Here is a 17273-nt window from a genome sequence, read left to right as displayed (position 1 = left end):
TTTTTCTGTAACCTTGAAAGATAGCCTGGCTTCCCTGGTAATATGCTGACTTCCTGAGTGTCCTGTTCTGCTGCTATACAATTAGCTATTTTGCCTTGATGCTTGGTTTGTTTCCTCATCTACAAAATGGGATTTTAACACCTGCCTTATTAGCCTCACTGGGTTGAAGTGAAAGTGAAGCGAGATAGTAAATGTGAACGGATTTTTAAAAGTTACCAGTTGCTAAGATCTACAAGAAATAATTGGGTTGAAAATCTTTTCCAGGGTGGGGGCCTGGGTGGCTGAGTTAATTGAGCGTTGGACTCTTGATTTTGGCTTAGGGTCCTGGGATCCATTCCCCCACCCCGACCCCTCCACTGGCTGGGACTGACCACCATGGAGTCTGCTTGAGATTCTCTCCCTCTGTCTCTCTCTCTCTCTCTCTCTCTCTCTCTCTCTCTCTCTCTCTCTGTCCTTCTCCCCCATCTCCGTCGCGCGCTCTCTCAAATTAACAAAAAAAAAAAAAAAAAAAAAAAAAACAAAAAACCTTTTCCAGAAAAAAAAACTATTCAAACTGAAAAGAAAAACTTCAATCGTCATAGGTTTTCTCTTAATTTTAGAATAAGAACATTCTTTTTTTTTTTTTAGAATAAGAACATTCTAAGGCAAGCGTAGCGACAAGGGAGGAATTAGATCTCATCTTTCACATCCCCCTACTCCACCATTCCTCACCCCCCCACCCCCCCCACCCCCCCCACCCGCCACCTGCCGAAGAACCATCACCAACCACAAAAGGATTGGGAGCAGCGCTGGGCAGGGTAAGCGGAGGGAGCTTTGGGGAGGGCGGAGGAAGCCCGGGTGTGAAGTACTCTTGGGGGAGAGGAGAAACGCTACAGTCGCAGACCTGGGACAAAAGGGAGTTAGAAAGAAGCGAAAGACACCTCTTTTCACAGCCCGACACTTACTGCTGGTAAACTCCTTGGAAGCAGAGACTGGTTACCATAGCGACCGCGTCCAGGAGGGCGGAGCGCCTCTTGCTTGGTGTCTCGGCCATAAGAGCTCGACTAGAAACGTAGTCACGTCAGAGCAATGACTTCCGGCGGAAGGAGAAGCCGGTTCCGGGTTTTGGCAGGCTGCAGGCGAGGAGTGGGTACGAAGTACTGTAAGAAGTTTGGTAAGTTTGATACTGAGTAAAGGCAGCGGAGGGTATCCGCCTAAGGCTGGGTGGTACAGCCGCAGTGAGTACAGTGGATTCCCAAGTCTCAATTTTGAGGAGCTCCCCACCCCCATCTCTTGAAGTTACCGGCTGTGGGAAGAGGTTGCCTGATTTTGGGGGCTCCCGGCGAAGTCTGTTCTGTAGTCTAGAGGGCTGGGGTATCCTCCTGTGAGCACTTTCAGTTCTTTGTGAGCGCCAGAAACCGAGGGACTCTTGCTGTCTACCTGCCGCCCATGCTGACCGGCCCTTTCCCATATTACTCTATTGAGGTAATGTGGAAGAAACGTGAACACTAAGAAATGGAAACGCTAAGAGGGAATGCTCCCAAATTCATTTTAATTCTTTGCTGTTTTGTTTTGCTTTCAACATTTTTTAAATTTGCCAACATTTATTAAATTTCTCTAGTGTGTTTACTGAGGACTTCTTGTGTGCCGCCTTTACCATGAGACTAGCACAAATACCTTCTTAGAGGTCATCACCGCTCGGGTTCATTTTCGGATTCTTTTTTCTTAATGCTATTATATATTCATTGATTTAAGATATAAGTGTATATCATGAAACCTGTAACACATGTTCCATCCTTGTCTGTATACTTACACGTGAGATTCTTGGGGCGTTTTGAATGAAAATGAAAATATATGCTTCATGAGGATTGTATTGTAATCATGATTTACTCAACTAAATATTAAAGAACTTAGAAACGTACTTGCGTATTTCTTCGATCCTGCAAACTAATGAATCGTCATCAATATTTTTATTAAGCCTATCCGAGAAGGCCCACTTCTTGTTCAGTGGATGATGGCATTTGAGCAGATACCAAAGAAGGATTGGTACAGCATTCTGGGGGCAGACCCATCTGCAAATATGTCAGACCTAAAACAAAAGTATCAAAAACTCATATTACTGGTAAGTCTTTGCTTGCAGATTTAAATCATGGGGGTGGGGGGAAACAGTTTTGTCTTAAGTGATGGGAAATTTAGGTTTCCCTAAAATGAATATATGATATCAAAGCAGGAGAAGTAAGGTATTAATTTGATTAGTTGAAAGTGTCAGTAATATTGTAAAAAAAAAAAAAAAAAAAATTTTTTTTTTTTTTTTTTTTTATTTGAAATGGGAAAACATGGTTTGGAGCAAGAAATCTGAGTCATGCAGGTTGATTTGGAATCCTGATTCTACCACTAACTGTGGGAACTTGGGACAAGTTACTTTCCCCCTGTATGTGCCTCAGAGAGGATTAAATGAAATAGTCCATGTAAAGTGCTTAGAATAAGCAATGTTAGCATCCAGTAGCCACTAGCTACATGTGTCTATTGAGCATTTGAAATGTGGCTAGTCCAAAATGACATTTACTATAAATGTATAATACACAGCGGATTTTGAAGACTTAGTACAAAAAGAGAATATAGGCTCAGTCAGTTAAGCGGCCTACTTCGGCTCAGGTCATGATCTCGCGGTCCGTGAGTTCGAGCCCCGCGTCGGTCTCTGTGCTGACACCTCAGAGCCTGGAGCCTGTTTCAGATTCTGTGTCTCCCTCTCTCTAACCCTCCCGCATTCATGCTTTGTCTCTCTCTGTCTCAAAAATAAATAAACGTTAAATAAAAAAAAAAAAAAAAAAAGAGAATATAAAATAATCTAAACTTTATGTTGATTACATATTGAGGTGATAAAAATTTGGGTATATTGGCTATTTTGCATATTTTGTACATAATGTATGCATATATTTGCATATAGTATAATAAAATATAAAATTAATTTAATCTGATTTTTGCTTTGATATTGCATATGTGGCTTGCATTTATAGTTTGTATTGTGTTTTTATTGAATAGTGCCCATTTATACACTGTTTTTCACACAACTCAATTCTTTTGTGAAATGAGTTGTATTTGTAAGTATATAGTATCTTTCTTAACTGTTATTTTAATTTTTTTCAAGCTATATTGTGAAGTTTCTTAAGCCAATGTCAGTAACTCTATGATGGTCTCCAGTTAACTTAGTTTACAAAAGGGATACAAAAGGGATAGAGCGTCATTACTTATGTAGCATTAGTTGTTCCTATAGTTTTTGTCAAATAGATCTGAGATTTTGCCAAAACTGTTTGTGTTTATTGTGAGAGACAGTAGCCATTTTACTGTCAGGAATGTATTACTATCCCTTCTTTAGGTAGTAAGCTGACTAAATGATACTAAGATTTCTTTTGTCTCAGAATTTTCAAGATTTCTTTCATTAAAGTAAAGTAGACTTGATTGAAAAATTTTTCCTCATACTGAATCATCCTTTTCCCTCATTTCAGTGAGGGTCGAGGCTGGAAAAGTAGACTGGGTCTAGATCATGCAGGCCTTTTAGTCCATGTTGACCTTTAATATGGCAATGAGAAGCCGTTTGCTCTTCATATATTAGCACTTGTCAAACACCAAAATGAGTGAGTCATTTTGCATACCCTCTCTTATCCTATTAGAGAGTTCCAGTTGCTCTAGATCTTCACCAACATTTGATGCTATTTGTCTCTTTCATTTCATCGATTGAGGGTTTCTCAATTTTGCTGCCATTGACATTTAGGGCAGGATAATTCTTTGTTATGTGGGGCTGCCCTGTGCAGTGTAGGATGATGAGCAGCATTCTAGATGCCAGTAACAACTAAAAATGTCTCCTGGGGGTCAAAATGGCCAACCTCCCCATTCCATTGAGAACCACCACCCAATTCTGTGTTTATAGTGATCTCTCATTGTGGTTTTGTTTTGTATTTCTCTGATGACTAATGATTGTAAGCATTTTTAAATGTTATTATTAGCCATTTGTATAATTATCTTTTCTGAGTGTCTTTTTTAAAAATCAAGTGTATTCTTGGGGCGCCTGGGTGGCTCAGTTGGTTAAGTGTCTGACTTCGGTTCAGGTCATGATCTCATGGTTTGGAGGGTTTTCTCTCATTTCTCCAGTCCTGTCCTCCAACTTTAGTAGGCCACTTGTACCAGTGCCTCATAGGTGAATGACTCTTGGCTGTCCTGTCCTATCTCTGTTCTTTCTTGTGAATACTTGGTAAAGGCCTATGGAATAGAATTGGTGGGCAGGTACAGTCTCTGTACATTTGGGGCCCATCCATAGGTGATGCCAGTCTGGAGTTGGCCCTTAAAAATGATTAAAAGTTTGTTTTCTTTTCTTTTCTTTTTTTTTTTTTTTTTAAGTTTATTGATTTATTTATTTATTTTTTGAGAGAGACAGCATGAATTGGGGAGGGGGAGAGAGAGAGGGAGAGAGAAATCCCAAGCAGGCTCCATGCTGTCAGCCCAGTGTGGAGCTCGAATTCATGAACCATGAGATCACGACCTGAGCTGAAACCAAGAGGTGGACGCTTAACAGACTGAGCCACCCAGGCACCCCTAATTTGTTTTCTTCTTATCTACATCTGTGATGGCTTCCTGCTTCTGCTGCTGTGCCAAAGATAAAGCCAGTAATGGGTTTCTTCTCTTCTGGGGAGGACCTTTTCATTTTGAATTTGGATTCATTGGGTTTCTTTGAGTCCTCAGCTCCTTATTTAAGAAAACAAAACAAAACAAACAACTATGAGTTTGTAGGATATCTGGCCTGTTCTCCTGGATTATTCCTATCTGCATTAAAATGTACCATCATTTTTCCCATCTTTGGAAAAAAAAAAAATCCAGCCTTTCTTTCAACCCATTTCTGCCACTTGTTGCCCCAACTCTTCTATTGTTCTTCTTTAAAAAAAAAAAAAAAATGTTTATTTATTTATTTTGAGGTGGGGGAGTGGCAGAGGAAGAGGGAGAGAGAATTCCAAGCAGGGTCTGTATTATCAGCACAGAGCCTGATGTGGGTCTCTATCTCACAAACCATGAGTTCATGACCTGAGCTGAAATCAAGAGTCGGATGTTTAACCAACTGAGCCATCCAGGCACCCCTCTGTATTCTTTGTAGCAAAAAACATTTCAAAATGTTATCTCTATTTCCTTTCTCCAATTTTCCTCTTCCCAACTCTTGTAAACTTACTCCAGTGAGGCTTTGCTCCCATCACTACACTGAAACTGCTCTTATCAAGATTGCCAGTGATATCTGTAATGGGAAAAAAACACAGTCCTCCTGTGTTTTTCCTTTACTCACACATAATTCTTCTGTCACCAGATGTGTGGATTTTCAACACATCAAGCAATTTTCTGCAACACCAGTTGGATGTCCTATAATTCACTTCAATTCTGACATTCCCTGGAGATAGCGTCAGATCCCTCAAAGTTAAGGGCTCACTCCCACAACACTGCCCCCACTTGAGATGCCAGTCACAAGTCCCAGGTTGTCACCTGTACTTCTGACCGACCAGCTATAGATTAGGGTTCCCTGACCCCCTCCTTGAGTTTGATAATTTGCTAGAAAGGCTTACAGAACTCAGGGAAATCATCACATTTACCAGTTCATTATATAATAAAGGTTATGGTAAAGGATACAGATGAATAGCCAGATGAAGAGATACAGAGTACAGGAGCTTCTGTCACTGTGAAGCTGGGGTATGCTACCCTCCTGGCATGTAGATGTATGTGTTCACTGACTCAGATACTTTCTGAACCCTGTACTGTTGGGAATTTCATGTAGGCTTCATCATGTTGGCATGATTGATTACTAACTCCATTTCCATCTCCTCTCCCTTCTCTGGAGAATGAGGGATGGGCCTGAAAGTTCCAAGCTTCCAATTATGGCTTAGACTTTCTGGTGATCAGCCCCCATCCAGGAGCCCACCGAGAGTCACCCCATTAGAAAAAAAGACACTTCAGTCACCCAGGAGATTCCAAGGGTTTTAGGAATTCTGTGCCAGAAACTGGAGGCAGAGACATGTGGATATTTTTTTTTCTATTACTTCACAATATCCATGTTGCTATAACCAATGGTTAATACTTAGTCTTCATTTTGATTTATTAGTAAGGTGACCATTTATCCTACTTTTCCCAGAGTAGAGGTGGCTTGTGCCTTTTGTCCTAGCATAATTAATAACTGCCTTTTTCAGTTTTTTGAGGTGTCAACGTTTAAATTTAAATTTATTTTGAAGAGGTTTTTTGTAGTTATGTACAACTGTGTAAATTATCACCACGGTTAAGATATGGAACATTTTCATAATGCTAAAAAGTTTCTTTGTGCCTTTTGATCCCCTGATGCCTACAACTTTAACCAGCTGGACCAGTGATTCTGGTGCACAGGTGTATGTGGGCCCACTGTACTATGTTATGGTACCTGCAAATGTGAGGAACAGAAGTCCTGGAGAAGGAGGGTCAAAGTGAGCAAAGGGGGGGAAAAAAAAAAAAGACACTTAAAAGGAAGAATGATTGGCCCAGCTGTCTCCCAATAAGCTTTGCTGTATTGGCTCCTTGTGGAGAGATGGAGTTTGGAGGAGAGGACTTTCCAGACCAAACTCAATTAAAGAAAAACCAAAATTTTTTCTCCTAACTTGGTTTCTTCCTAAGCCAAATAGAGCTGAAGAATTCTGAACAAAGTTGGTATGGATGTGTAAATTGCTTTGGGATGAAGTGGTATGTCTATTAGGTACTGATGGTAAGCTATGGAAGAAGCCTTGGAAAGAGGGTAAGACACTGTTTCTGGGCATTCCAAAGATGAGACCTCTTCTTCCAGGCAGACACCACTTTGTTAAGTAATAAATTTAAATTGTCAACCCTGCTTAGGTAACAGCAGCATTTGACACAGTTTATCACATATTCTTCTTTGTTATATTTTCATTTGTCTTCTAGGACATGATATTTTCCTAATTTACCTCTTACTAAATTATCTCTGGAAAGTGGTAGGTACTCAAATTTTGTTCAATGAGTGAATTGTATGAATGTAATCATCTTTATATTTTAATTCCTCTATTGATGACTTCAATTTTGTATTTTTATTTCTAACAACTCTGCCTATTTTCTGAATTTTCTTTTTGATGTGTGTGTGACTTCCTGATATTGTTTTAGGAATAAAATATTTTGTTTAGGTTAATAAAGTTTTTTTTTTTTTTAAGTTTTCTTCTTTTTCTTTGGGTTCTTTTTATTTTATTTATTTTTTTTATTTATACATTTGTTTTTGTTTATTTTTGAGAGGGAGAGAGAGAGACAGAGCATGAGCCGGGGAGGGGCAGAGAGAAGATAGAGACAGAATCCCAAGTAGGTTTCAGGCTCTGACCTGTCAGCACAGAGCCCTAGGCAGGCCTCGAACTCATGGACCGTGAGATCATGACCTGAGCTGAAGTCGGACGCTCAACCGACTGAGCCACCCAGGCGCCCCCTTTTTTTTTTTTTTTTTTTTTTTTTTTTAAGTAGACTTAATGCCCAGCATGGAGCCCAACATGGGGCTTGAACTCCCTACCCTGAGATCAAGAGTCAGACGCTCAACCGACTGAACCACCCAGGTGCCCCTCTTTGAGTTCCTTTTGGTTTTTCTCTTCCTTTTGTTATAGAGGTTCTTTTTTCCTATATTTGGTGATCATTGGTCATCTTTTCATCTTTAAGAATGAAATGTCCCACTCCACTGCTTCATTATTAGTATATAGGAATAGAATAGATTTCTATATGTTGGTTTTGTATCCTGTGACTTTACTGAATTTATTTACCAATTCTAGTAGTTTTTGGTGGAGTCTTTAGGGTTTTCTACATATAGTATCATGTCATCTGCAAATAGAGTTTTACTTCTTCCTTACCAATTTGGATGCCTTTTGTCTCTTTATGTTGTCTAATTGCTGTGGCTAGGACTTCCAGTACTATATTGTATAAAAGTGGTAAGACCAGACATCTTTTTTTTCCTGGCCTTAGGGGGAAAGCTCTCAGTTTTTCACCATTAAGTATGATGCTGGTTGTGGGTTTTTCATGTAAGGCCTTTATTATGTTGAGGTATGTTCCCTCTAGATCTACATTGCAGAGGGCTTTTATGATGAAGAAAATTCAAGACAATGCAAAGATAGGGAAACACATTCCATGTTGACAGGCTGGAAGAATAAATATTGTTAAAATGTCTATACTATCCAAAGCAATCTACACATTTAATGCAATCCCTATCAAAATACCAACAGCATTTTTTTTCTCAGAACTAGAACAAACATTCCTAAAATTTGTATGGAACCACAAAAGACCTCAAATAGCCAAAGCAAACTTGAAAAAGAAAAACAAAACTGGAGGTACCACAATTCCAGATTTCCAGTTATATTATAAAGCAGTCATAATTAAAACAGTCTATGGTACTGGCATAAAAATAGACAGAGATCAATGGAAGAGAACAAAAACCCCAGACATAAACCTACAATTTATATGGCCAATTAATCTTCAATAAAGGATGAATGAATATACAATGGGAAAAAGAGTCTCTCCAACAAATGTTGTTGGGAAAACTGGACCACTTTCTTTCACCATACACAAAAATAAACTCAAAATAGATTAAAGACCTAAATGTGAGACCTGAAACCATAAAGATCCATGAAGAGAGCACAGGCAGTAATTGCTCTGACATCAGCTATAGCAGCATTTTTCCAGATATGTCTCCTAAGGGAAGGGAAATAAAAGCAAAGATAAACTATTGGGACTACATCAAAATAAAAAGCTTCTGCACAGTGAAGGAAATAATCAGCAAAACTAAAAGGCAACCTACCAATGGGAGAAGATATTTGCAAATGATATATCTGATAAAGGGTTAGTATCCAAAATATGTAAAGAATTGATGCAACTCAATATCCAAAAAACAAATAATCCAATTAAAAAGTGAGCAGAATGGGCTCCTGGGTGGCTCAGTAGGTTGAGCGTCCGACTTCGCCTCAGGTCATGATCTCACAGCTCGTGAGTTTGAGCCCCACGTCAGGCTCTGTGCTGACAGCTCGGAGCCCTGGAGCCTGCTTCAGATTCTGTGCCTCCCTCTCTCTCTCTGCCCCAACCCACTTGCATTCTGTCTCTATCTCTCTCAAAAATAAATAAACATTAAAAAAATTTTTTTAAAGTGGGCAGAAGACATGAACAGACATTTCTCCAAAGAAGACATCCAGATGGCCAATAGACACATGAAAAGATGTTCAGCATCACACATCATCAGGGAAATGCAAATCAAAACTGCAATGAGATATCACCTCACACTTACCAGAATGGCTGAAATCAAAAACATAAGAAACAGCAGTTATTGGCAAGGATGTGGAGTAAAAGGAACCCTCCTGCACTGTTGATGGGAGTACAAACTGGTGCATCTACTGTGGAAAACAGTAGAGAGGCTCCTCAAAAAATTAAAAATAGAACTACTCTGTGATCCAGTAGTCGCAGTACTGGGCATTTACCCAAAGAATACAGAAACACTAATTCAAAGGAATATATGCACCCTATGTTTATTGCAGCATTATTTGAAATAGCTAAACAATGGAAGCAGCCCAAATGTCTGTTGATTGAAGAATGGATAAAGATGATGTGGTATATATACACAGTGGAATAGTATTCAGCCATAAAAGGAGTGAAATCTTGCCATTTAGAACAACATGGATGGAGCTAGAGAGTATAATGCTAAACAAAGTAAGTCAGAGAAAGTCAAATACCATATGATCTCACTCATTTGTGGATTTTAAGAAACAAAACAAATGAGCAAAGATAAATGAGAAACAGACTCTTAACTATAGAGAACAAACTGATGGTTACCAGAGGGAAGGTGGGTGGAGAGATGGGAGAAATAGAGGATGGAAATTAAAGAATACACTTATGCTGAAAAATAAATGAACAAAATAAAATACAAATAAAGCGATAAAAAATTTTTAAAAATTAGTGACATGTTCCAAGCTTATTTGGGGGTTCCTATTCATAACTGGGGGGATTTCATAAAGTAGAGTTAATTATTTTGTTGGATGACTCCAAATGTACACTAGCTGAATCAACTTCCGAGAGGGGAATTTTCAGATCTCCTACCTGGGAAGATGGGAACATGGGCTCATATAGCTCCATGGGCCAACTTTTCTTTCTTTGTTTTGTTTTGTCTTTCTGTTTTTGTTTTCAGTGCAACTTTGCATTCTACCCCTCAACCCGATATTTCCAAATCCAGAACCTTCTTTGATCTATCTCCATACATTAAACCTCTGGTTTTCTGCTGTGGTAGAAGAGAGGAGATACCTGGCTTTTTGATGAGGAGGAGAGCTGGAGGTCTGATTAAATCTTCTGAACTCTCAACCAATCTTCCTTTTGTCAGTCCTGCTCCTCAACCCCACTCTCAAAAGTACTTAATGCCTTTAGTTCTTCAGGTCGTCTGCATGAATGAGCTCACCTCTCAATTGTTTCTTGCTTCAGGCTTAGGTCTCAGTTTTCTCAGGTAGATGGAATTGGTTACCATGTGTGGATCAATTTGCTATCTTCTTAGATTTTGGTGTCTCATCTGCTTTTTCTCTTCTTTCCTATTATGTTTGTTCTTATGCATTTATGCTTTTGCCTTTTAAAAAAATTACTGGTTTTTTTTGCTGGTATTTTAATGGGGTTTTGGGAGGGAGTAAGGATAAATGTATGTATAAATTTGTCATTAGTGGAAACCCTGAACTATTTTCATTTCCCTTTAGGAGCCAAATCACCCTTCCTCAGCTATGTGCCTTTGCATTTGCTGCTCTCTCTCCCTGATCCACTGTGCCTCCTCCCCTACCCCAGCCTATTAACTCTTAACTCATTATTTCAAAATTATTTTAGTTTTAATCCCTGCCTCCCCTAATCCCACTGTGTCTGCCTTCCATGTGCATACCTTCCCAAGAAGAAGTGCATTTAGTATTATTTCTCTAGGTCAGGAGAGCTGTAGCCGGCAGGTAAGGAGAAGGATAGCTGGAGCGTGATAAAATGTTCATTCCTGTGTATCCTTTTAGAAGACAGAAGAGACTTGAGCATGTTTAAATTTTATGGGAAGTAGCCAAGAGAAGGCTTGGGGTTGAAATTATGGGAGAGAGACAATAATTGACAGAACGCAGAAGGGGATGTCTGAACCATAAGTAGAAGGATTAGCTTTAGGTAAGAGAAGGAGGAACCTGTCTCCATTGTTACAGGACAGAAGGATGAGAAGGTGGATCTAAGAGCAGATTCCTTTGTCCGTTTGGCTGCTGGAAGTCAATGAGTTCTTATTTGGTGACTTCTTTTTTCTTTGTGAAGAAGACAGTTGTCCATTGAGAGAAGGTGAGAAAGAAGGTGGAGCAGCAAATTATAGGAGAGAGGATTTTTTTAACTGGCATTACTCTGGAAAAGCTCCCCATAGGTAGCTAGGTACCCTGTTAGCCGTGAAAGTCTCAGCCAACAACTAACTGTATAAAAGGCATCCGAAGCTATAAAAGAACACCAAAACAGTCAGCCTACCACCTTGGCCTCCTTTAGCCTGGGTTATGGTGACTTTGGTCCCTGTATTACAGCTTAGCACAATAACTTGTAATTATGGCCATGGGTTCAATATTTAGTGTATTCTGTTCAAGAAGACAAGGAAGTATGTAGTAATAAGTATGTAATTGGTAGCATGTGTATTGTCCTTTATAGATTATACTTCACAGTTTACAAATACTTTCATGTCTTATCTGGTTTTATCCTCTCAGCTGTCCTGTATGGTAGGTAATATTATCCCTGTGTTTGCAGTTGAGAAAAATCAAGACTTAGTTACAGTTAAGTGGTTTGTCTGAAACACACAATTAATATGGGGTAAAGTCTAGGCATGATAACGTCTTTTCTGCCTCTAGACTCTCTCATTATATCACATCTCTCATAATTGTCATCCGAAAGGATTTATAGTTGTTTAAAGGCATAATTTTCACTGTTCTAGATACCCATGGAACACCTCACTCATGTACAATGAAAGGTTATACAGGTCAGACATAATTACTACTCTTTTAATTTTGAAGGGATCTAGATTATATAGAGAGTGAAACTTATTCTTTTTGTATAAGATGAGAGTTTCTAATAGAGTTGAGAAAACAGACTTCAAAGTTTATATTCTTTACAATTTGAATTACCTTTTTTCCTCAGTCTGTGTTTTTCAACAATGTCACAAAACAATTGGGAGAATAAAATTACATTTGACAAATACCATTCTGAATCTAATTGTGTAAAAAGGCACATTTATTACGTGTACTTTTCCAAGTTCAGAAGACTTTGAATTTAACACTCCTACATAATTAGTTGTTGGGATAAAATATTGCTAAATCGTAGGCTGGTAAGTTTACAGTGCATGTTGATTTAGTAAATACTGCTTCCCCTTTATCCAAGGGATACAGGAGTACTGATGCATAGGGGCACCTGTACCCCAATGTTTATAGCGGCACTCTCAACAATAGCCAAATTATGGAAAGAGCCTAAATGTCCATCAACTGATGAATGGATAAAGAAATTGAGGTTTATATACACAATGGAATACTACGTGGCAATGAGAAAAAATGAAATATGGCCTTTTGTAGCAACATGGATGGAACTGGAGAGTGTGATGCTAAGTGAAATAAGCCATACAGAGAAAGACAGATACCATATGGTTTCACTCTTATGTGGATCCTGAGAAACATAACAGAAACCCATGGGGGAGGGGAAGGAAAAAAAAAAAAAAAAAAAAAAGAGGTTAGAGTGGGAGAGAGCCAAAGCATAAGAGACTGTTAAAAACTGAGAACAAACTGAGGGTTGATGGGGGGTGGGAGGGAGGGCAGGGTGGGTGATGGGTATTGAGGAGGGCACCTTTTGGGATGAGCACTGGGTGTTGTATGGAAACCAATTTGACAGTAAATTTCATATATTAAAAAATAAAAAAAATAAAAAAAAAATACTGCTTCCTTATTTTAATTTTTGTAGATGTGCTTATTCAAGGTCCTGATTATGAAAAAAAATTCTTACTAAGTTATTAGAATGCTTTAATAAATATAAATAGTTACATATAAATGTAAAGTGAGGAATTAGCCTGAGAAGCACTGTTTCACATACCATTAAGTCTGTTGCCTAATAATTTACTATAATTTAAGTCTGTTGCCTAAAATGTAATTGAATCAGTTCTTCCCAACAGCATTTTATTAATAGGGACTTTACTAATTAATAAAACTATATTGCCTTGTTTTCTCCTTATGAACAATTTTATTTAATTTTAAAAATGTTTTAGTTTTCTACTAATATAAGTTGAATTAATAATCCATTGCTTTGAAATGGTGTAGAGCCAAGAATGATTAGTTATATTCCCATAGTTTTTGCCGTTATGCATGTGAAAATTGCTGTTTACTAAAGATAAAGCTTCCCCCCAAAAGCTTTGTCAAATTGAAAATTGGGGTCTTTTCACATTGATGTTGATAATATTACAGGATACCTTTCAATTGGAAAAGAATTACTGTGTTGGAAAATTATATGCTGCTTTTACAATACGTTCCATAATCTTAAAGAAAATCCATGTAATTTGAGGCGAAAATATGCAGGGGAGGCTCTTATTCTTAATATTGGAAGGGTGTAAAATGCCACTTAATACTTATGTGGGCATTCCGAGGTTCTCTTTTGATTACAAGTGGTTATATATAGATTATTGTTAGGCTAGTTATGTAATACATTTTAGCATCTTGAAAAAGAAGGTAGGAAGTACCTGTGGTGTAGTCGGAGGAAAATTACCACAATCAAAAAGAAGAGAGCTAAGGACAATTCTTGAAATAGGTCTTTGAATACATTGCAAAGCAAAGTGATCCTGATTATAGGAAAGGTACTTTAGCATTAAGAGAAATTTTGTGAAAAATCTGGGGGTGTTATAAGTAAAAAGCAGAAAGATATGACTTGTAATGAACATTGTAATTTTTGCTACTGTGGTTAACTGTTTAGCTGTCATCTGGGTGTCACGTAAGATGCAAGATGTTTAACTTAGGTATCTCATGGAGACGGTATTATGAACTGTTCTTTTCCGTGATAAAAGTAGTAGGAATAAGACACTTCAAGTAAACATTTAAGGAATGATTTTAGCTAACCATAGCACTATGTATCAGGCATTCTTCACTTGATCTTAGCCAAAAGGCCGAGAAGCGATGTATCAGGCATTCTTATCACCGTACATGCATTTCCTCATTTTACTCTGTGACGCGACATACCATTATTATTCCTCACATTTAGACAAGAAACCGAGGCTCAGAAATTAAGTAACACATTGGTTAGTGGCAAGATATTATGACACACTCTATATATACTTTAAAAACTGGTTAAATGAAAAAGGAAGGACTTACCTTTTCAGTGTATTTTTAAGAACCTTTCTACTGCTTATATGCTACAATAATAGATTATATCTTCAGAGAAAAGGTAGCTTTTACATTAAAGGTGCAGTATAGCAATGTGTTAAAAATGTGGGCACTGGGGGCACCTGGGTGGCTCAGCTCAGTCAGTTGAGCGTCTGACTTTGGCTCAGGTCATGATCTCATGGCTCGTGAGTTCGAGCCCCATGCCAGACTCTGTGCTGACAGCTCAGAGCCTGGAGCCTGCTTTGGATTCTGTGTCCCCCTCCTTCTCTCTCCTACCCTCCCCATCTCATGTTCTGTCTCTCAAAAATAAATAAAATATTTTACAAAAAATGTGGGCTCTGGAGGTAACTTTCTGGGCTTGGATTTTTTTTTTTTTTTTTAATGTTTATTTACTTTTGAGAGAGAGAGCGTGCGCGAGTGGGGAAGGTGCAGAGAGAGGAGACAGAACCCTAAGCAGGCTCCAGGCTCAGAGTTGTCAGCACAGAGCCCTACATGGGGCTCAAACTCACAGGCTGTGAGATCATGACCTGAGCTGAAGTTGGATGCTCAACCAACTGAGCCACCCAGGCGCCCAGGGCTTGAATTCTGAGTGTGCCATATATTAGTTCTGTGACTCGGAGCCAGCTCCATAACCTTGGGTCCTGTTTCCTTATTTTCAAAATATTTGTGAATCATTATTTACTCATCACAAGTATTTATTGAATACCCACTATATGCCAGCCCTATTCTAGGCATTTAGTAACTATCTGTCCCGTAGGGTAGTTAATAACGATTTAAATGAGTTATATACATAAGCATCTAAAGCAATGTTTGGCCTTCAGTTAATGCTCAGTTATTATTTTTTAGTTGTGTATAATAATTCATCAGAAGGTTGATGCTTTACTGGTTTTTTTTTCAGTAGTGAAAATAACACTTTAATCTTTTTTATTGGCTTAAGGGTTGTCATGATTTTTTGTGCTGGAAAATGTAGATATAGATGGTTGGGGACATAGGTAAAATGTCAGATGTCAGGTTATCTGTTAAAGTAAGGATGAAGAATGTATATCTAGAGATAGCTACATATTTACAGAACTGATTAGTCAGTCAGGTGAAAGCAACTTTCTCTCAGAATAGACTTCTGCATTGTTATTTTCACCCTCTTATAACTATCAGCATTCTCTCAAATAGTATTTCCAGACCGTGAAAACACTGTACCACATTGACCTTTTTTTTTTTTTGTCAGCTTCAGTTTTTATTAAATCATTGTTCACTGATGGTGTTTCGAAGAGAGTTCTTCCTCATTTTGGGAATTGTCCCTCTGTTTTTTGACCTTAATCTACACTAAAGCCTAAGATTTAGCTGTTCTTGCTAGAAGATAACACACATGACCAAGATTTTCTTTGAATTCAGTGCTACTATAGAGACAGGTAAGATCAAAAATACAAATCTTTATTTTTTATTTTTTTTAATTTTTTAATATATGAAATTTACTGTCAAATTGGTTTCCATACAACACCCAGTGCTCATCCCAAAAGGTGCCCTCCTCAATACCCATCACCCACCCTGCCCTCCCTCCCACCCTGCCCTCCCTCCCACCCCCCATCAACCCTCAGTTTGTTCTCAGTTTTTAACAGTCTCTTATGCTATGGCTCTCTCCCACTCTAACCTCTTTTTTTTTTTTTTTTTCCTTCCCCTCCCCCATGGGTTTCTGTTATGTTTCTCAGGATCCACATAAGAGTGAAACCATATGGTATCTGTCTTTCTCTGTATGGCTTATTTCACTTAGCATCACACTCTCCAGTTCCATCCATGTTGCTACAAAAGGCCATATTTCATTTTTTCTCATTGCCACGTAGTATTCCATTGTGTATATAAACCTCAATTTCTTTATCCATTCATCAGTTGATGGACATTTAGGCTCTTTCCATAATTTGGCTTTTGTTGAGAGTGCCGCTATAAACATTGGGGTACAGGTGCCCCTATGCATCAGTACTCCTGTATCCCTTGGATAAATTCCTAGCAGTGCTATTGCTGGGTCATAGGGTAGGTCTATTTTTAATTTTCTGAGGAACCTCCACACTGCTTTCCAGAGCGGCTGCACCAATTTGCATTCCCACCAACAGTGCAAGAGGGTTCCTGTTTCTCCACATCCTCTCCAGCATCTATAGTCTCCTGATTTCTTCATTTTGGCCACTCTGATTGGCGTGAGGTGGTATCTGAGTGTGGTTTTGATTTGTATTTCCCTGATAAGGAGCGACGTTGAACATCTTTTCATGTGCCTGTTGGCCATCCGGATGTCTTCTTTAGAGAAGTGTCTATTCATGTTTTCTGCCCATTTCTTCACTGGGTTCTTTGTTTTTCGGGTGTGGAGTTTGATGAGCTCTTTATAGATTTTGGATACTAGCCCTTTGTCCGATGTGTCATTTGCAAATATCTTTTCCCATTCCGTTGGTTGCCTTTTAGTTTTGTTGGTTGTTTCCTTTGCTGTGCAGAAGCTTTTTATCTTCATAAGGTCCCAGTAATTCACTTTTGCTTTTAATTCCCTTGCCTTTGGGGATGTGCCGAGTAAGAGATTGCTACGGCTGAGGTCAGAGAGGTCTTTTCCTGCTTTCTCCTCTAAGGTTTTGATGGTTTCCTGTCTCACATTCAGGTCCTTTATCCATTTTGAGTTTATTTTTGTGAATGGTGTGAGAAAGTGGTCTAGTTTCAACCTTCTGCATGTTGCTGTCCAGTTCTCCCAGCACCATTTGTTAAAGAGACTGTCTTTTTTCCATTGGATATTCTTTCCTGCTTTGTCAAAGATGAGTTGGCCATACGTTTGTGGGTCTAGTTCTGGGGTTTCTATTCTATTCCATTGGTCTATGTGTCTGTTTTTATGCCAATACCATGCTGTCTTGATGATGACAGCTT

The 17273-nt window shown here is 38.7% G+C and overlaps 2 protein-coding genes across 5 annotated transcripts in view; one reads left to right on the top strand and one right to left on the bottom strand.

Moving 5' to 3' along the window:
• DCDC1 (doublecortin domain containing 1) overlaps positions 1-1160 on the bottom strand; it is a 485161-nt gene extending 484001 nt beyond the window's left edge. For both annotated transcript variants that reach the window (XM_053899858.1, XM_053899859.1), the window contains exon 1: positions 945-1160. The gene's annotated coding sequence lies outside the window, so the exon portion shown is untranslated. The remainder of the gene's footprint in view (positions 1-944) is intronic.
• DNAJC24 (DnaJ heat shock protein family (Hsp40) member C24) overlaps positions 1020-17273 on the top strand; it is a 58950-nt gene continuing 42696 nt past the window's right edge. For 2 of the 3 annotated variants that reach the window (XM_019456610.2, XM_019456608.2), the window contains exons 1-2: positions 1184-1464; positions 1958-2101. In XM_019456610.2, the coding sequence (XP_019312155.2) occupies positions 1429-1464; positions 1958-2101 (180 nt within the window). In that variant the 5' untranslated portion in view covers positions 1184-1428. Of the gene's footprint in view, positions 1154-1183; positions 1465-1957; positions 2102-17273 lie in introns of those variants that run through there. The other variant, XM_019456609.2, reaches the window with a different exon arrangement.

The sequence above is a fragment of the Panthera pardus genome, unplaced genomic scaffold (genome assembly GCF_024362965.1).
Source record: "Panthera pardus isolate Hobbes unplaced genomic scaffold, ASM2436296v1 HiC_scaffold_12, whole genome shotgun sequence".
NCBI lineage: Eukaryota > Metazoa > Chordata > Mammalia > Carnivora > Felidae > Panthera > Panthera pardus.
Note: the sequence above shows the minus strand (reverse complement) of the source record. Positions and strands in the feature narration are given on the sequence as shown.